This window comes from Drosophila subpulchrella, chromosome 2L (assembly GCF_014743375.2).
Source record: "Drosophila subpulchrella strain 33 F10 #4 breed RU33 chromosome 2L, RU_Dsub_v1.1 Primary Assembly, whole genome shotgun sequence".
In the NCBI taxonomy this organism is placed as follows: domain Eukaryota; kingdom Metazoa; phylum Arthropoda; class Insecta; order Diptera; family Drosophilidae; genus Drosophila; species Drosophila subpulchrella.
The window spans coordinates 10,551,294-10,572,805 of record NC_050610.1 but is presented as its reverse complement, the minus strand read 5'-3'; the positions used below and the strand labels follow the sequence as shown (position 1 = coordinate 10,572,805).

The 21,512-nt window shown below is 37.1% G+C and overlaps 1 protein-coding gene across 3 annotated transcripts in view; it reads right to left on the bottom strand.

Annotated features, from left to right (window-relative positions):
• Nucleotides 1-21,512, bottom strand: part of LOC119546709 (fibronectin type-III domain-containing protein 3A) — a 143,411-nt gene that overhangs the window by 106,766 nt on the left and 15,133 nt on the right. For all 3 annotated transcript variants that reach the window (XM_037853191.1, XM_037853190.1, XM_037853192.1), the window contains exon 2: nt 19,237-21,350. In XM_037853191.1, coding sequence (XP_037709119.1) covers nt 19,237-21,088 — 1,852 coding nt within the window. In that variant the 5' untranslated portion in view covers nt 21,089-21,350. The remainder of the gene's footprint in view (nt 1-19,236; nt 21,351-21,512) is intronic.

The window sequence follows — 21,512 nt, the reverse complement described above, 5'->3', positions numbered from 1 at the left end:
AAACAAGGGTATGATGGTGTAAAGGGAAGGAGGTAGGATGGAGGTCGGAAGGAGGTTGGAAGGACATAGGAAGGAGGTGATGCAGAAGAGCCGGGAACAGAATACGCGATAGATGAACTGACAACCATGAGGGACCAAAAGGCGGCATATATTTCACAGAGCGATTATGCGAGTGGAAAATTCACGAAATTCGGTCACTTAAGATATAACATTTAAAAGAAATATAACAAAATATATATGTATAACTAAACTTCTGACAATACTTTCGAAACTATGGGTAAACAAAATAATGCTTTCATATGTTTTAAAAAAATAATATTTATAATTGTATAAAAAAAATGCCTAAATTGTTTTGGAAAATTATAGAGCTATATAAGAAAATGTGGCAAGCAAAAGCTAAATTCGTATTTAAGACACATAGATTTGATACAATTATATACTTTAAATATATATTTATGTTTATATATTTTCAAGACTAAAGCTTTTAAATTTAAGAGAAAATTAACTTGGGTTTGAAAAAAAAGCTGCGCTGTCATTCCCATTATATTATGTCAAAACTAACCGCATAAACCTCATCACTACTGCGACTTTTGCGTATATACGACCTCGTAGCGCTGGGTAAAAAAAAAGTATCGCCACCTCATCATCAGGCAGCGTCATCTTCTGTCATGTTCGCCCAGACTTTGGCCGCGGTCGATGTTGCTGCTGCTGCTGCTGGTGATGTTGCTGCTGTCGCTTACAGCAACAACGTGACAGCTGTTGTTGCAACAACTGCAAACTGATGCACAACAGCAACATGCAACAACATCGCGGATGGCAAGTGGTAGTCATAACAACAATGCAGCCAACACCAAGCGCCATTCGCAGCCTCTCAACTTCATCCAGCCCTTGGTACTTATTATAGTTGCCGTTGCTGTTGCTGTTGCACTTGGTGTTGCTGCTGTTGTGAGCAACAAATTGCAACAGTCTGTCTGCAAATTGCCACAGAGACTGGGAAATTAGATGGCAGGGAAGTCAACATGAAGAAAACTCTTGTTTGCCAATAATGAAATGCAATATATTTGCATTTCAGCGAAATCATTCATTGGGCAACAGGAATTACTTATACTTTCAGATGAACTCAGGGCAAGCCAAATTGATTGGAAAAGTGGAAGATATTAATAAGGCCTTTAAAAAATACGCATCATTTCAGAACCGGAATTTTTGCAACAGGAATTGACTATACTTTTAGATGAATTCAAAGCAAGCCAAATTAAATGAAAAAAATAAATAAAGAATTTAAGAATTGGAACTCAAATGGCAAACTTTGCGGGAATAATATATTTAAAATGATATATTACAATATATTTTTATGCCAGCGATATCACTCATTGGAGCATTAGGAGTTACTTATACTTTCAGATTAACTCAAAGTAAAACCACATTAATTGGAAAATAAGCGTGAATACTTTATCTTTCTGTGGCAATTTAAAGATATTAAAATATTATGTAATACCAACTGTGGATTACTTGGAGAAAAGGTAAAAGCCATCTTTTCTAAAGCACTTTAACATGATTTTGGTGAACCATTTTCCCACTCCTCCCGCGAAAAAATCACTTCCTTCAATCGCTTGGCTAACAAAAAACCATCAGCCAGCAATTTTGGTATCTGAAGCACTATCAAATTTAGCCATTCAACCCACAATTGCGATTCGGGCAGCCAAAAGATAAAGGCATCAATAACCTTTCACTCGCCGTAGGAAACGCCATCAACTTTTCATTTTTTGGCCATCCAAGTAATTGCCAACCGAAAAGCCTTCATCAGTCATTTTTTACCCCGTAGTTTGTGAACTCTTTTTGCGGCCTTTGTCTTTTCCTTCAAGCAATTTGTAATGCAACACTTGCCGACCGAAAGTCATAAAATCGGAAATCCATGCAAACCCTAAACCAATAATTTCCATCATGATGATGCAATAACAACGGCGATGACTTTCCGAATAATTGCTGTCCAGATATACAAAAATGAAAAAAAAATAAACAGGAACATTTCCCAGCATACAAATTGTTTGCTTAGCAACCGAAAACAAGAACCTGCAGGCTGAATCATCCATCAGATTTTGAAGATTTCTATTTTCCGAGTTTTCCTCTCAGGGCACAAATAACCATTCCGGATATCCAAGGCAATTACATACTCATCGATAGGCAGGATTGGTCAGCCACTGAGAAAAGTGGGACCTTACCTACAAAGGTTTTTAAAATTATTCGTAAGGAGTTTTAATATCTATAATAAACTTTAAATATTAGCTCAGAGATTAGAAAAAAACATTCAAACCTAAGAATATTTTATTAAGACGTATCATAACTTAATTCTTTAAATTATTAAAATTGTATACTTAAAAAATATTGAGACTATTATTTTTTCTCTCAAGCAATTTATTTTTTAAGGAAAGGACTTTCTTATAAAACGTGTTAAATATGAAAAACGTATAATTTATATCCCGCTTAATAAAATCACTTACAAAGATGTCTAAAAGTATGCAGTAAAATAAAAATCGTCGTTTTCCATTACTAAAACTATATTGTTGCATACTTCTAGGTACCTTTGTAGGTGTTTTTAAAACGCCATTGATATCTGAAGCACTATCTCCTATATTATTCCCAATTTTTGGTATTATTTCCCCGAGTGTCATGATGATAGCCATGAGATAGCCACCCAAACGGCACAGCTCCAATGATGATGAGGATAATTCAATACCCTCAAGATGGCCGCAAGTGTTGCACTTGACGACACCAGACGCACAGACAAGGATATTTCGTGGTTATGGGGATGGGTTTGTAGGTGCTGGAGGGGCACAAAAATCGGGTTGTAAACATGGCATAAAGCATGACAGGGATAACAATGCCGATGACATAGACACGAACAATGGGCGGGAGCTGGGGGTTTCGCCTTTCAGGGATTGCGATTCGGTTTGTGTCCGATTCATCTGCCTGAATGGAGCAATTGTCTGCCTCCTGTCCCGGTCCATATTTCTGTCCGATATTCCATTTCCCCCAGCCGCTCCCCAGTTTGTCGGATGAAACACTTTCCCATTGAAGCTAATGAATGTCATGAACAGGACCGTACAATTGGACAGGCCAACGTGGGTCGCTCCGGGGGTTTTGTACTTGTGGAACGGTAGGAAATCCTGGCAAATAAAATATGGCCAGTCAAGGTGGCTTATAATGGTCGTGTCGTTTTAAATCAGTTTAATAAATCTGACAAAGGAAATACATTTAAGTTTAAGACCACTGTTTGATTTCGTTTTTGGTCTCTAAATCTTAATGAAATTAGTTAAGACTCAAGAAGATCAATAACACTTCTTCATAATGTACTTTAACATCAGCTTTTTTGGTTCACATTCCACATATAAATCAGAGATACCTAATAGTCTGTTAAATTATATAATACCCAAACATTCTCTAGAAACTGCCCTCGTTTTTACGCTTTGCTAAACATTACTCTGTTGACGATTATTATATGATAATCATGGCATACGTATTTATGGCTCATTGATGTCGAAGAGGCTTTCTGTCACATGACAATGGAATTATTTTTGTGAACCTTAGTATATCTCTATATAGAAAGGTGTTGTCAAATTAGGAAGGTAGAAAATTGCAGTTACACAGAAGTAATTTCAAAAATTTAATTTAAGGTCCATAAGGATATTCTAAGCCAAGCAGAACAAAAACATAAAATATTTTTCAGTTACAATGGAAGATATATTCAAAGGTGGCTATACAAAATCGATAACATTTTTTTTTATTAAAAAAGTGATGATTATTTATTAATTTTTTGACTGGGAAAGTTAAACTTAAGAATTTGCCATTAAGCTAAACAATTGCTTCTGTTGTATTTTAAAACATTTTTTGGGTTATGAAAATTTTAAAGTTTGCCCAAACCTAAAGCTGTGATTAAAAACACTTAATTTAAACTGTTTTGTTACAGTATTATAATGAAATATTTATGTCTTAACCTGGTTAATAATAAATTATATGATAAGTGATAAATTAAATGATTTACTTCTGAGTATTTAATGCACTCTATGAACAATGGCAAATGGACAGGGCTAAGCCGATGGGACATTGAACATTGCTCACCGCACGATTCAATGAGATGGGGTGTAACCAATATATCCCCCAAAATGTCAGACTTGTCCCACTCGGTGTCTGGCATTGGTATTTGTGGGCCATTGTGGGTGTCCTTGTGTGTGTGAGTGGGCCAAAAGTGTTGGCCATGTCAGAGAAGCTGTCAGAAAAGCAAAAAGGAGGTTCAGGCCATGAAGGTGGCTTCCACGCGTCACGGGCATAATTGAAAATTGACAGTTTATTGCCATAGGCACGCCCACTTTTGGCCTGCTGGCCTTGTTGGCCATGATTAAAATAACAAAAGCACGCAAGCACACACAACACACACAACAAGACACACACACACCTCATTTGGGGACGAAAATGTCAGTGAATGAGCTTTAATTTCGACATAATAGCTGGCAAATTTGGCATTGTTCGTTGTTGTGGAGTTGCTGGAAATTCGGGTGGCTTAGTGGCCAACATAGTGGGTGGCTACGGATCAGCTATACACACATACATATATGTGCACTACAAGCCGCTCTATTATTTGGCCGTAATTGGTTTAGTTTTCGCAATTTCAATTGTTGTTGCTGCTGGCGATGGTATGTTGCTGCTGTTGATATTGCTGTTAATGTCTATGGATATTACCGATATTGTTTGTTGGCGTGGCTTGTTTCCTTTATCCCAACTAATTTTACCAATGTTTTTGATGTTGGCTATCGCGTTGGCTACTCTGTTGCACTTAATGCTCACAATGTTGCTGCTGTCGTTTTGATGCAACATTTGCTGCAGGCTTGCATTTTGATATACATATGCTGTAAATAATACTTATTTTATTGTAAGATGGCTCAGGATATTATTTGTAAATTAGTTGCGGCTATCAAATTACTCGCTCTTTTTAATTAATTATTATTTCTTATTTTATTTAATCTATCAGATTACGCTTGTCAGGTTAAAACTAGAGCTCGAGTTTAGTATTTCTTCTTTTATTTACTTTGATTGGTACATATCTATCTATATATTAAAAATTCGTTTTTAATAATTATAGGGAATATTTTCAAAGAAAAGAGAAAGAAGATTTTTATGCCTTACAGTTTTTGAGGCTTTGGTATTATACCTTATACCAACGACTGGTAAAGTTAGATTCGGTTGTAAAAGATTCTTTAGGTTCTGCTAAATATTATATTCTTTAAAACGTACTTTTTTGTAAATATGTTGTAAAGATTGGATAAGATCATAGATTCTTTGTTTAATATTATTAAGAGTTTTCGGGCCTTATTCATTAAATTACTCCTAAAATATTCATTCAAAATTAGTTTCAACCCTTTGATTAAAGTCAAGTTCCAGTAAAAGTACCTAATTGAAAAGCTCCTTCACCTTTAATCCATTTTCCAGTTGCACAACGTTTTTTCTTTTTTTTTACGTTGCAACGCTGTGGGTTTTACAAACATTGTTTCGCCAGAATTCCCCCATTGTTATCCCAGGGGTGGCAACTGTTGAGCCGCTTTTGTACCGACCACAGGCAAACGCCCACCTTTTGAATATTTGATGTTCTACTTAACCACACCGGCAAACACACACAGGCCCCAAAATCAACGCCCAAAAATTTATTTGCGGACAGGTGTCGTGTTTATGGTTAAACATTCGCCAGGGAATTTCAATTGTAATTGGGGGTCTTTTGTTTGGCACTTGTTTGTAGCCACTGTTTGGGGTAATTACTGGGCGTATAACATACGGGGGAAATTGAATTAGGGCCAAAAACAGACGTTACCCGAATCGAAAGTTAAAGGATTAGCCTGATCAAGGACTTCAAGTGGTGGTGGTCAACTTTTCGTTGCCTTTAATTTGCAACTTTTGAGTTGCCCTGTAATCATTGCCGGCGAAAAGAAACTGAAACTCTCTGAGGAAAAACTTAAAGTGGTGGGGGGGGGTCGACTAAGGAAAACTTTGGCGCCAAGACGACATTTTAGGCCAGAGCAAGGAAAAAGTTTTCCAAAAGAGAAAACAGACAGGCCATCAAGGGGTGTGTTGGGGTTGAGTGGGTGTGGGAAAACTAGGGGAAAAGCCAGGGGGATGCCCCCAGAAACTGTAACATATTTGCATAAATTTTAGGTTTTCCCCCAGCGTATTCAACTTGAAGCCTGTCACAAAACAAAAAAAAATAGGCGACGTGGAAAAAGCCAGAGGAAAATGGCAAGGCTCGATGGAAAATGTCCTATCTAACAAGTTTGAAGTTTCCCTCCTTCTTCTTTTATTTTATTTGTATTTGAAGGTGGGTACGAAAAATTAGCAAAGACGCGACTTGAACAAGTGACAGCAGTTCAGAGTTGAAATCATCAAAATTACTTGGCGGCAAAGTTTTGTTTTGTATTTTTCACAACTTTTATTTTGCTTGGCGAAAGGTGCGAGATGAGTTTGCCACACAAATTATTTGTCATTATGCATTTCTATAAATGTGCTTTCATTTTACATGTGTCGCCGCAATTTATTTATTCCTCGTGTTCGCTTTTGTTTACCTTTTTTTTTAAATTTTTCGTCGGCTTTGATTTATGCATTATGTAAAAGATTTTTATTGTTGTTCCACGAACATAATTTGTCATAGCAACAAGCCGAATTAACAATGCAAATTGATTGATGATTCGTCTCCAACATCTGGATGTTTCAGATTAAGGGTAGGTTTTTTGGGGTTTAATTGGATAGTCAGAGTATACAAAGCACAAAATTACTATATTAAAGGTGCCACGCAAGTCACTAGGGATTTTCAGACACTTTAAAGTGTCTAAATATGTATGCAACATTATATTTTCAACTCAGAAGTACAACAAATTCATCCAGAAATATGACTATCCTTTATTCACTGCATATTTTTAAGCAGCTAAGAAACCTATAGGCTTTGATCCAATTAATAAAGTTACAGAAAGGGCTACTTAATCCATTTTAAGTCATTATTTTTGAATACAGACATATATATATACCCACAGCTTGACCAGTCAGTATAAAAACCAAATTCAATCAATTTTGTTATTTTATCAAAAACCAATCCGTGAAATCTAACCAATCTAAAGGATATATTTCTAGCTTCCAAAGTGGTAGACCACAACTTCATCTTAACCCCCTGAACAATTTTAGCCCCACACAGCCAATTGACCCAAAAACTGTGTGACAAGTGCCGACTTAGGACAAATCAAAGTCAGCTCAGCTCGTCTCATCTCATGGAGCATTTCAAATTGCAATTAGCCACAACAAGTCAGAGCGATTAAGCCATGATTTTGATGGCTTAAAGGGGAGAAAGAGACGGAGATTAAGGAACAGAGAGAATTGGAGACAATGGGGGAAACTATATCCAAATGGAGGTAATAAACGTGCTATTACAAAACTCCCTGCAAATGTCGACGTTGAGAAATTTTCGCATTGACAAACTCAGCCGGAGTCAAGCACGCACATAAACTGAGAAAAAATATGAAAAAATTAAGAAACAACATAAAAATAATAGCATTAAGTACCAAAAAAAATTGATAACCAGAAAAGGGTACTTTTCTTTAAAAAGAAATCACCATTAGTTTTCCAATAACTGGTCATAAATTAATTTCCCAATATCTATAATTGAATATGAATTATGATTAAAAGTAAAAGTAATAATATCATACAATTAAAAAAATTATTATTATGGATAACATACTCAAGGGATTAAAAATAGCTTAAAATTAGCCACTGAAAAGTATGCAATGTTTTATTTTATTCCGGATTAGGGCTAACATTTTTTCACAGTATACTATTTGACACCTTTGCAAGCCAATTTAAAATAAACGCACCTTCCAAAGTGTTTTTCCGGGTGTACAGAGAGATATAAGGAGTAAAAGACAGTGGAAACTGTGACAGTAAGGGAGATAGAACATTAAACAATTTGTTTCACATTTGTGGAACCTTTCCCTCGCCATTTTCCCTTGGCCAAACTTGGAAAACTTTTGCCAGACTTCGTCTTCTTTTGTATGTGTGTGTGTGTGTGTGGAGTATCTGTGTTTTAATATCTGTGTGAGCGGTGTAGCCAAATGCATGTAAGGGTATGTGTTACTTGTATAACATTACAAAACGGTACACATGTGCAATCTGTCTACGGTTAAATTTGTTACGTTGCACGCTATACGAACATAAAAAGTGCATTTCCAACTTGGCACCATTCGACACTAAAGATTGCATGGAGAAAATAGTCGCTCCGCTTTTTCCTTTCCCCCAGCCCCTTTTCCCCCAACCAGTCTTCTGGCTTTCCCACACCCTTTAACCTTTCCTCGTTTCGTATGCAAATTGTCGTTTAAGCTAAAACACGTGACCCTTGTGCGACAATCGCTTCATAGAATATTTAAGAACAGGGATTTCATTTACAGCTAGCAAGCTGAAAATTAGATTTTTGCCAGTGGGGCTTAAGCATGCAAATAATATTTAATAATGGAACTATGAAAATAAGCATGTAAATTATATTTATTTTTGAATTTTAAATTTCTCAATTCCTGCACACATTTTTTTAGGAAATACGTAATTTTAAGTTTTAAAAAACCAAATTTAGGACTAAAATTTAATCCAAAATGCTAAAATATGTTTCTTTTGCTTAGACACAACAGTATTCAAAAAGTTGACATGAATAATTTTAGTAATTTCTAGAAATGCAATTTAAATAAAATTTAGGAAAAATGTTAACTAAGATTGATGGCTTATGCAATTTCAAGAACCAATTACTAAATATTTTCGTACCTAGAACTGCAGACACAATTTAATTTACAACCCAGTGGCAGCTGTGATAGTTGCATCTTTAAATTGAATATAAATTCTGGAAAATTGCACAACGGAAACAGCGGTAAACGAGCCAAGGAATGAATCCGAAAGTTAAAGTTACATATGCATTTCCTCGGCACTGTTTCTGTCTCTTTCCCTGTCCCTATTGCCCTCTCTTTCCAATCCCGCAAGTTGTCGTCGTGTCAAACTGCCAACAGCTAAAAGACTTTGGCTAACTGGGGGAAAAAAATCACGAAAAAAACAAGAGGCAAAAAGATTTGAGATTCGAAAACGAATTTCAAATACCCAGTAGAGTTTTTGAAATTAAATTTAATTCAACTTCAACTCAAAAAATTCTAAATAAGAAAAAACTTTAGCATACAATTAACTTATACCATTTTAAATTGATGATTTAAATTTGCTTTAAAAATATTATGTATATATACAAAAAATAAACATAATGATTCAAAATTATTTAAGAAAGCGTTAAATATATTAAATCCGAAATTTATTTTGCTTATATTTTGTTATGAGAACCAAATTAATAAAATATAAATAAATACTTAACATTCAGTAGTAAGAATTATACATTTTAATTATAGCTTAAAAGGGTACAAACCCCATCGAGAGATGAACTTCCCACTGCTGCCGTATTGAAAATCCAACAAAAGCTGGGAACTACAAAAAAATATGTGAAAAAAATGGGGGGAAAAAAGGAGAAAACTACTGCAACTGTCAAATGCATTATCATGGCATCTTTTAGCCAAAAGTTCAGAAGGTAAAAACGAAGAGGAAATGCAGTCAAGTGCTTAGGAATGAAGTACCACTCTGATCTGAGAGAACTTATTTAAGATTAAAGGTGTGTCACACCAAACCACTTACTTGATGTAAGTCACTTGGTGAAAAGCCCTTGTAAAATTAAATACGAACTTAAATTCGCTGGCTGGCATTAAAATTCAATATTATTAAGAGAATTACTGATGGGCATATAAGAGCTACAATAACAAAACCACTCAATTGAATTACCATAATAATGGTCTCTGTTTTACTTTCACGCCTTTTAATTGTTTCAAAATTATTTCAATCACACAGGGCTTTCAACGCAAACAGGATTAATAGGTATAATTAAATTAGTTATTCATTTCCAATTGATTGCACAATATTGTTTTCTTCTCAAAATAATTTACTTTGTTGTTAGCTTAACGGGAATTTAATGTAGCAATTTAAAGCGACATAAAGCCATAGGAAAATAAGTCGAAAATATATTAACTTGTTTATGACCACATCTATTATTTAAAACCAAATAAGCCAAAGGAGTAGTTAAGCCCTTAGCCTTTATAATAGTTTCACTTCCTGCTGCTTGAGCTTAAACAAATTAAATCAATCCCCATCACGCATACGCCACGTAGACCATAAATTCCTATCTCTACCTTATATGGAAATATATATATATATATAGATAGATTTATCTAGAGATATGTGCAGCATCAAGTTGTAAAACACGTCGTGGACAAAGTAAAGCATAGTTAGTAGTCTGCAGCATTTTTTTCCTGGGGTTTTGTTTGGGGGTTAAGCTTACACGGTTGTGGCGTTTAACAAAGTTGAAGGCAACCGCAGGTTTTCTAACATTCTTACATATGTGTGTGCGAAGAAGAGGAGGGGGTTGGGGATTCCACTACAAACTGCACTTTTCCTTGGCAGCTTCAGAAACTTTTTGGCCATGACTAAGAAACTTTTGGGTGCCACCCCAAAAACCCCAGCAGCCGAATTTTCAATTGTTGCACTTGCCAGTGTCTTGAAGTCTTCCTATATCTCTGGTTTCTTTTTCTTTTTGCCCCTCAGGGCTTACAATTAAATCTGCGGCCAGACTGTGCGGCAATTATAAGAGCACATAATTTTCGTTCAAGTGTTTTTGGTTCTACAATTTTTTTGTTGTTGTTGTTCCCTTCATCATTATTATCCGGAAAAGCTTTTAAAGGGTGAGATAAATTTCACGCTTAAATCTCCAACATTTTGAGCCACATCCTGGGCCACAAATTCAAACAAAGCACAGGGAACTTTGCTTGTTTGTCGTGTTTGGTTTTTGGTCTACAACTCTCCAATTTGTGAAACAATCCAACCGTAAATGTCGGCCTCGCTCTCTGACAACTGCAGACCTTAAAGCGCTTTAATTAAGTTCGACTTGAGCCGGATTGTTTCAGGAAGTTCCTGGCCACAAGAACCCTTCCCCGGAAAGCCGATTGAAAGTTGCGAAAATTGGTGTCAACACTTGGCCAACATGACTGGCAAGCCAGCACCAACTATCCCAATTCGATTCTCTGATTTTACTCCTCCCAAAAGTTTTTAGTACGAGTATTTCATTAAGAACTTTTACGACTGTTTGCATTTGCCGTGTATGTCAGCTGCACAAAGTCGTCTTGATTGCAAACATCTTTAAAATATTAAATATTTTCCTTGTTTTAAAATGAGTTACCATTTATTTGTTGGCATGGTTTTATTACCATTAACAACTACCTTTATTACATTTTTTATAAATTTAAATAAGATGCCTTATATCAAATTAACATTTCTTTGTTACCATGCCTTTATTATCATTAGGTTAACCTTCAATAATATATTTTTACTGCATTGCTCTTAAGTTTAATTCCTCAAAAATCAGTAGTCATGGGAATTTTTTTAGAAATTAAAAAGACGACTATTAAGAAATTCCAAATATATAAGCTTTAGTTCCACGAAATTAGGGGCTATAATGACTAATCGCATTTATTTGTAAACAATGCTTATCAAATTGATTGCTTTTTTTAAATCTGAGGGAGCTATAAAGACCCCATACGAGTGTTTGGGTAATCAAAAGCTTGATATACAATAAATAATATATTGAGTTCTCAGAAATCGTCTATCTTGAAACTGATATGCAAGCTTTAAGAGTGAGAGAAGAAATTGCCGAAGAGCATACTGTCAAGCGAATTCTGCCTACCAAGCATCAAATATTGCTTATCAGCTATACTGAAATTAATAGAAATCGGGAATCAATCATCTGAGAATATTCGTCATATATGCATACAAATATCAACACATCAGTTGAGCTTATAAAAAATACCCTCTCAAAGTCGGATTAAAACAGTTGCATCTTAAACTCGATCGAGTGAGCATTTTCCACCTAAATAAAATGCAAAAGCTGGAAATTGTTTTGGTTTTTGTCATAATTTCTGCAAGTAATTATGGCTCTGTGTTGGGTTCCCTAAAAATCGAATGCGATGATGCCTGCGAGGAGACACTCCGACCCATGATTGATCTCATAAGAACCCAGCAGGATCGATTGAAGGCCTGCGCAAGGAGCGATACGAATGCGGGCCAAACAAGGATTAATGGCCAGTTGGAAGATCTGCACAATAAGCTCGAGAAATTCACATCTGTATACGAGACAATCGGATCGCGATCCTTCTACATTGAGAAGAGAAATAAACTAAATTGGTATGGAGCTGCCAACTTTTGTCGCCAAAAGGGCGGTTACCTCGTCAACATCCGAGACGCCGAGGAACTTACCCAAATCTCGGCCAGGCTCAATGAGGACTTTGAGTTTTGGCTGGATATCAACGATTTGTCCAACCCTGGAGAGTACATTTCTTCGACCACCGGCGAGGCTGCCACCTTTTTCGACTGGCACGCCGACGAACCACAACCAGTTGAAAAGACTCAGCGCTGCGTTTCACTTCGCAACGGGAAAATGAAAGTTAACTCATGTGGCTACAAAAATTATTTTATATGTCAAGCAGTTTCGGAAAATTAATAAAGAGGAAAAAATATATAAAAATAACTTTTTTAATCCTTAAAAAACCCTTCCAAGTAAAAGAAAAAAGACAGTTATTACTATTAAAAAATATCTCATCTTTAACAGTTATTTTTATAAAATATAAATAATATATCAGTTGGAAATAATTGTCAAAGCCATGACATTGTCATAAAATAAGTGTTATTAAAAGGCTTTTACTTACTACACAGAAAATAACTGGTATAGAAAAGACCTTTTAAAATAAAAGTAAAATATGAAAATCAGTCCAAGACGTTTATTATGCTGTTCTGTTAACCTTTAAAAAAAATTTTTACCTTATTAGAAAACAGCAATATTTTTTGTTCCCTTTTTCTACCAAACATTAAATTTTTTGTAAAAAATCCAAATTAATTTTGCCCTAAAGTTTAATGATTCTCTGTTTCATAAAATTAATTTAAGAATTTAATGTGGCATAAATAGAGAGATCTTTTCATTTCTAAAAAGCAGATTTTGAACTTAGAAAATATATGAAAGTGTAAAAAATAAAGAAAAATGTTTTTTATCATGTTAATAAAAATTGTTGATCCGATTTTATTAGAGAATACACATTTTTAATTGGCCTGGCAAATGAAAAAGCATTTTGTGTCGCAATGGCTGTCGTAGTACCATCCGTTGTACAGGAAAATACAGTGTTGGTAATTGTCATAGTTATCGGGTTCGCCGTAACCCCAGTTCAAAAAACTTGCCGGCTGGCCGGTGCTCGTGTGAACAAACTGACCCTCGGTGGCCAGATCAGTGGTATCCAGCCAGTAGACTTCGCGATGCTGGAGATGATCCTCGAGGGCAGACTGCTCATTGGCATTCTCGATTCTCACCAAATTAGCACCCATTTGGCGGCACATACTTGCAGCCCCAAACCAATCCTGCTTGTTGTCTTTCTGTTTCTCGATATAGTAGTATTTCGAACCAATCTTCTGAAAGTTTGCTGGGATGGTAACGTTCGTTTTGGGCTTCGGTTCCGGAAAACGTTCAGTTTTTACTAGTTTGGCCTGCAGATCCCCCAGCTGGGCTTCTATCGTTTTTTGTCCCTTGTGAGCGTTATTTAATTGGGTCCTCTCGCAAATATCCCACTCTATTTGATGGGCAGCCACGTGATTTAGCATGGCTTGTAGAGCCGTAAAACAGCATCCATCTAATTGCGTTGGCGCCTTCCTTAAGGAACGTGCCAAATTCGGACCCTCAGTGGACACTGGCGATGATTCACAGGTGTCAGTCACTAACGCGAAACACAAAACTGCTGCGAGCAAAAGCATTTTTAATCGTGTTGGGAATGCAACTGATTTGTTTCGACTTTGTCGTATTGTTTTTAAATGCTCATACAATGTGTTGGTATTGGTCAGTAAAATTGCAGATAAGCCGACTGTTCTAAGATGATTTCGTGTTGCAAAATTCTTGATAAGCTCGGGTAGAATTCCCTTAAAATTGTTATACATATATTTTATTGGGAATCTTCCACAATTAAGAGAGCTCCTGAGAACTACGCTATTTTTGCAAAAGCTTTTCTCCCAGAATCTATCAAAAAATTGATGAGTCAATACCAGGTTATATTTCAAAAAACGGTATTCTATAATTGTTTAGGAGTAATTTAATCCGTTATAAGCAAAATAAAAATGTTTTTTGTGACTAAGCTATAAAAACTAAATAAACTGTTTCTATAGGACATAGTATATAAATATTTTAATTAGCTATTAATTTTGTCTATAGAGTATATACAGTCTCAGGAACTTTAGTCTATTAGGTGTTTATATTCTATCCCCACAAACTTTAGAGCGCAAAACAAACTTTAACGAGCTTGGGTAATTTTAATTTTGGGTATTTTCTAATGACTATATAATATTTTGGATCGTCTTGAATATGTCAAAGATTTATTATGCTTTTGCTATGTTCTTTATTCTAGTATTTTTGCTTCTTCTTTATTTTCATTTCATAATTTGGAAAATTAACTGATTCATTTCGATCTTATAAATAATTCTTGAGAAATTTATTAAATTTATCAATGCTCTTTTCTTAGAACCGATCACTATATGTAATATATTTAATTTTATCAAAATAAAAAATTCAGCGGAGACCTTTCGAAATCCCAGAAATGGTTTCAGTTACAGATAGATAAATGTTTATAGAGATACATAACGTAGACACTGCATGACTAATGCGAATAATACATACATAAGTGCTGCTAATGCACAAGAACATGCAGCTCGGCTTGAAAATGGGAGCGGGCAGAATTTTGGAATCTGGAATTGCGGAGACTATGGGAATAAAACTGGGGAGGGGTCCGGAGGGAACCGAGCATTGTCGCAATATGACGCATACGCGTATATTTTATGGCCAACAGATATGGTAAAAAGCGGGGGGCGGGGCAGATAACTATGACTTCATTATGAGCTCATGCCCGTAAAGTGCAATCCAAACCAACCCAAACCGAACCGAACTGAACCCAAAAACCAACCCAGCGGAGGCCCGACAACTGCCAGCATAAGCCAAACATTAATAATAAACAACTTACAAGCCATAAACCAATGGGATGCCGACTACCAACTACCAACAGCGGCAACGAGCCTCAAATAAATTACACCATGAAAAATAAACAAATTCAACGGAGAGGCAGTGCAACAAAAAAAATCACCCAGAGGAAATGGCATTAAAAGCGTGTTGGAAGGGGTTGAAAACGCATTTCCAGTTTAAAAAAAAAAAAAAACCGAATAGTGAGTGCTAAAATTATGACAACAGGCGGCTGATCCTGCACTGGCTATAGCCCAAAAAAAAAGAAGAAAAAAACAAAGAGTGAGCAAAATGGAAAAAGAAATCCGCTCAACTGGCAGCCAAAAGGCAATGGAGATGGTACAAATTGACACTGGACATGGGCACATCGAAATGGACATGGGTGCGGACGAGGTTGAGTTTCAGTTTGAGTTTGAGGATGTGCATCGCCCTGGGATGTGGACACTGGCGACAGTCGACTGACGGAGAAGAACGGAGGACAGTCGGCAAGAATGATGCATGCCACATGCTACGCACTTTACACTCACCAAAGAGCCAACAAGCCAAGAGATTTTCAGATTCCAGGAAACAAATTCCCGCAGGATTCGAGCTAGCCTTCTAAAAACGCTTTAGTCACAACGAATTTAAAATAACTTATAGTGCTGTCTAAAAGTATGCAAACATTTATTTTGAATCTGTAAGTTATTTTCTTTCTTTTACTGCAGACTTTTACTCACCTTGTAAATAAATTGAAAGTTGAGTGCTTTTTGTATTACAAATAAAACGATAAAAAGATACAATTTTAAATCAAAATAAAGTATAAAATAACTAAATAAAAAAATGCCTTAAATTAGATTATTTTCTGAATAATGATTGTTATAATTTAACTTTATAGTTTCAAAAACCTATTTATGATCTATAATAAATTTTCCTGGACTGTTTCAAAAACCGTACAAGTAGGACATTTCAGATATTAGATCCTGAATATTTAAAACCTAAATTTTTAAGCAAAAAACTCTTCTTGAAAATAAAATCAAAAAATTTCTAGCATATTAAAAAATTAACTTTCCAGAACACCCTCACTCAAATAAAGACAGTATGTTAAAAAAATTAATTTTCCAACTGAAATACTTTATAATTCTTTGATCTATAAAAATTAATTCCTAAATTTTCAACCATTTAAAAAATGACTTTTCCAGAACGCCCTCAAAAAGAAATCACCCAAATAGCGACAATAAGCAAATGAAACCCATCACAAAAAAAAGGAACAAACACAGAGAGAGAGGGAGAGCGAAAAAGGTTGTGAAGCGAGACAGATAGCTAAACGGAGATAAAAAATGTTTTTGGCAAAAAGCCTGGCTTGCTAAAAAAAAAGGCAATAGTTAAAAACTGAAAAATTCGTATGTGTAAGTGAAAACTTGCGAAAAAGCGGCACAGCAACAAAGGGAAATGGACACCATTGTCTCTGTGCGTGCGAAAGAGTAGACCCGGGAAATTGCAGACAGAGATGCAAGATTGCATGGAGAACAAGGCAACAAAGTTGCATGGGGCCAAACATAACGAAAAAATCGAGGAGTCCATAAGACCACAGCGTGTGGCGGACCATTGGAACGAAAAAAAAAAGATATATCTACATACAGAATGAGCGAAGGGCTAAGGGGAGGACCACTTCCCCGGCAAACTTGGCAGTGGAACAAAAACAAAAACAACAAAAAAAAACGAGGAAAAATCCGGGGACTCTGGTGACACAGTGTCATCTGCATACACACAGCTGGATATGGTCAAGTTGGCGCACAAAATTGCCTGGGAGTGTCGCCAACTGTGATGACTTCAATATGCACTATCCCTATCCTCCGATCCGAAGGACCCCCAGTAGATAGGTACACGATGGTCCAGGTCTCATGGAAACGGCAAATGCAAATTGAAACACAGCTGAAAATGGCAAAAATGAATCGGATTAGATGTCGCCGGTTAAAGTCAACAGAAGACGCAGTCATCACTGGAGGCCAATTGCCAGGTGTCGAACCCAAAGGACGCCGTTGATAGCCGTCAATGAAAAGGGACAAATAGAGCCGGATTTCAGTTTTTCAGAATTGTGAATTGATATGGGTAGGGTGGAGAAAATGTTTGAATTGGAGATGCCGAGAAGCAAGGATTAGATTTGCAAATATGTACAGTGTACACTCTACGAAACAAACTTAAATTTATAGAAAATACTATACGACACAATAAGAAAATAGAGTGAAATAAAAAATAATGTCTAAACATCATTGACCTTATCATTAATAAGTTATTAAAACATTTCGATTTCACATTAGTGTTGGTTTTGATTTTAGCAGACATCGAAAGTATACATGTATGTTATGGTATTTCAAAATGAACAAGAGATATTGTAATATTTGGGATATTTTAATTGTTCAGGATCAACATTGTTTCATTTTACTTGTATTAAATTAGTAATAATAATACTATTAATACTATTAATGATGTAGATAGATTACTTTTTGAAGTACAATTATAATCACATGTGCGCTATTAACTTTTCGTCGATAATTTTTCGATTTTATCGATACAACCGATGCTGGCCACATCGATAGCCCAAACTACCGATATATTCCCAACCCTTTTAGACAGATCTCCTCCACTTTATGAATTCTAAAACGCTTTAGCTTTGTGACTAAAACAATCACCTCTTAATTTGCATTCACCTTTGGCTCTTTCTGTTTAATCCTCTGTTGTCGATGGCCCAACAACACAGTCCAACCTGCCTATGTCAACTGGTGCCTGGGCCAGAACTACTTATTGCATGGCCAAACAAACAGATTATTTGGCAAATAAGCCGGGCAAACAAGTCAGGAACTTGCCCAATGCCTTCGCTACCTCAGATGGGGCCAGTCGAAAGGCAAACAATCCGAACACAAAGGGAGCGCCCCAACGGTTTTGAAATTAATTTTAACCCTGACCAGGGCAGCATACATACTAAAGGGCCAACTTGGCTAGCTAGCTGGCTCAGTTAGCTTTGCTTAACTGATTAGGTCCCTGGTCGGTTGCAGACGGCCCAAAAGGAGCCGACGGGGGGAGATGGGGTCCGGAAATAGGGTCTCGGGTTGCCCGTGTAACTCTCATCCTACATGTGGCCGCCATGAATCAAAGCGGAAAGTAATGGCCAAAGTTACAGGAAAGACACTTTAGATCGTCCAGACTCTATATATGGTCAGTGCACAGAGAGAAATGTTTAAGTGTAAAGGGATTGAAAAAAATTGAATTGCTTTAGTCCACTAAAAATATTTTAAATTTACTTGTATGGTTTAGCAAAAATATAAAAAATATTCCACAAATCCTTTTTTTAAAAAACAAGAAACACCTATAATTTTTTTCTTCCTATGAAAGCTAGTTGTAAATTAGCTTCTATGATCCATTAAAATTTAAGAAAATATTCAAAACTTACAGTATAAAAATATATAATATTTTGCATCCTATAAAAAAAGGATCACAAATAAACTTCTATGGTCCAAAAATCAAACATTTTAAAATTAAATATTTTTTACATCCTTTAAAAAAAGATAGTAAATAAGCGTCCATCGTTAACAAAATGTTAGAAAAGTTTAAAAACAAAATAAATTTTTTACATCCCATAATAAAGGAGTATAAATTAACCTATACTTATATACTTCACCTATAAAAATTTTAAGAGAAGGAATTAGTTTTACGTCCCACAAAAGATTGTAATAATTTGAAAAGACCGCACAATATAAAAATATTAAAATAGGGCTTGACATATTCGTTTAGGTACATGTTGCACAATGATTTAAATATTTATTAATTATATTACTACCATACACTTGTTCATATCTTTTTGGGTTTAAGCACTTTGACTTTCAAGATGAAGTCTAGTTTTCCTTAGAAAGGCTGGAATATTATTAAAAAGGTATTTTTTTATGTATTTGGGGGACTCTTTTTTTAACAGTGCATGGGCCATTCTTTGGTCAAACTATATGGACCCAAATAGCCCCAGGCATCATGGACAGGAATAAAAACTGTACAACAAATGTCATAAAACGGCCACTCACCTCGATAAACTTTGCTACGCTTGCCAGCGGCCACGATTTGTTGCTGTTGCTGCTGCTGTTGCTGTTGCTGCTGCTGCTGTTGCTGTTGCTGCTGAGCAGTGGCTGCGTCCAGTTGCAGTAGCAATCTAGGCGCTGCTGCTGCTGCTACTGCTGCCTGTGCTATGTTTCCATTAACATTTGTCACAGCCGTTGGCGTTAAATGTGGCTGAAGCTGCCCATGTTGCTGATGGTGATGATGAAGCTGCTGCTGTTGCTGCTGTTGCTGTTGCTGCTGTGCGTGATGTGGATGGGTATGGGTATGGGTATGTGGATGGCCAAGCGAATGGGTATGTACATGTGGATGGGGATGAGTGTGAATGTGGGGATGATGGGCGATGGCGCCATTTGGGGCTGTCACCGCCGGCGGTCCATGTGCCGGGCAATAGCTGCGATATTCACCATTGATGTCGATGTAAATTGGCGCCTCCACAAGTGGCCAAGCGGCGCCAGTCAAAGATGTTGCTGCGGCACCACCCGCTGATGTTGCTGCGGGAGTGGCTGCTGTCACAGTGGCTCCTGCTGCTGCTGCTGCAGCAGCAACTGCTGCTGTTGCTGCTGCTGCTGCTGTAACTCCATTTGGTTGCAAGGTGATCAACTGCACGGGCAGCAGTTGGGCGCCATGAATATGCGGCAGGCCGCCATGGTGAGCACAGTGTTGCTGATGTTGCTGCTGTTGCTGCTTGGGTGACAACTGTTGCTGATGTGGGTGTTGCTGCTGCTGTTGCTGCTGCTGTTGCTGCTGTTGTTGCTGCTGCTGCTGTTGAATTTGCTGCTGATAATAGACCGTTGTCTGCTCGTAGGCGGTATAGCCCAAAGCAGTGGTTGTTGTTGTCGTAACCGACGACATGTTGCCGCTGGGCAGCGACGATTGTTGCAGCTGCTTGGCCTTCAAGGCGGCGGGCTGAAAGGGTGGTGCCAATGGGGTAAGGTTCGATTTGTAAGCCTTTATCAAAGCACTGCTTGTAGATGTTGCTGCTGTGATGTTGCTGGGGTTGCTGTTACTACTGTTGCTAGTTGCAGATGCACTTGTAGATGCCTTTTGATTTGCCTGCTGTCCGTTTTGCACTTTCCGACCGGCCTTTGATCTTTCATTGATGGGGCCACGACCATTTGTGGATATTTCGCTGCTGCGATTGTTATTATTGTTGTCCACCACCGACAATATGGCCGGTGGTTCACGATTGTGACCTGACCTTTCGATTACCTGATAGCTTTCACCGATGAAAGTCACCAAATCCTGGCAGGCCTGCTGCAATTCGGCCGATGTTGCTGCTGTACCAGCTGCAGCACCATCGTTCTCGTCCTCATCGTCGCTTTCGATAACATGTTCGATAATGCGCAAGTTATCGTAGTCAATGATGCGGGCATAGCCCATTCCGAAAGCTAGGCCCGTCAGTCTGGCCACATCGTCGATCTCCTCTTCATCATCGGACTCAGCTGGTACCTCCTCTTCAATTGGAGCTTCTTCAAAGACATCATCATCTTCATCGTCATCAGCTTCTTTTGCTTCCCCACCATTTATCGTAGCTTTCCCATCGCTATCATTACTGTTATCGTTATCGATTCGTATACCATTTGTCTCCACCTGCATTTCCTCCTCCTCTTTGACACCTCCTTCCGTTTCCAAATCTTCTTCAATAATTTGACTCAATCTGGGTTTCAGAGGCTTTAGCTCCGTTTCTTCATCATCATCGTAGTTATCGGTTTGGGTACTATTATCGATAAATATCGTGTCGTTTGACCCATAGAAGTCGCACTCATCGCAAACCATCTCCAATTTGCTTTCATTAATCTCCAAGACAGCAGCTGCCATTTTGTTAAATATTTGTATTTCAAGTGGAACTTTTGATGATTGGTAATTACTGGTTATTAGTAATTACATGGTTATTAATCAGAGATTGCAAATTGAGATTCTGTTGTGACAAGAGAGGCAATTTTTTGGAATTGCCTCGGCACATTGTGGCCGAAAGTGGCATGCTGCTGCTAATCAAACAAAGTCACTAAAGCCGAGCTTCGATACGCATAAGGGCCAAGTTTTTGGCCTCAATTATTTACACCTTTTGGATTGGCAATGCCTGAAACGAAACGGAAAACAGAAAGAAAATTGTTTAAGTCGAGGAGTTTTTCACTTTCAATCAACTTTGCCCTCTCAAGTTCGAGGCAAAAGTTTGACTTGTGTTGTTTTTTCCCCTCTGCCACCGAAGATTGTTTATTGAAAGCCATACAATATTTATTTT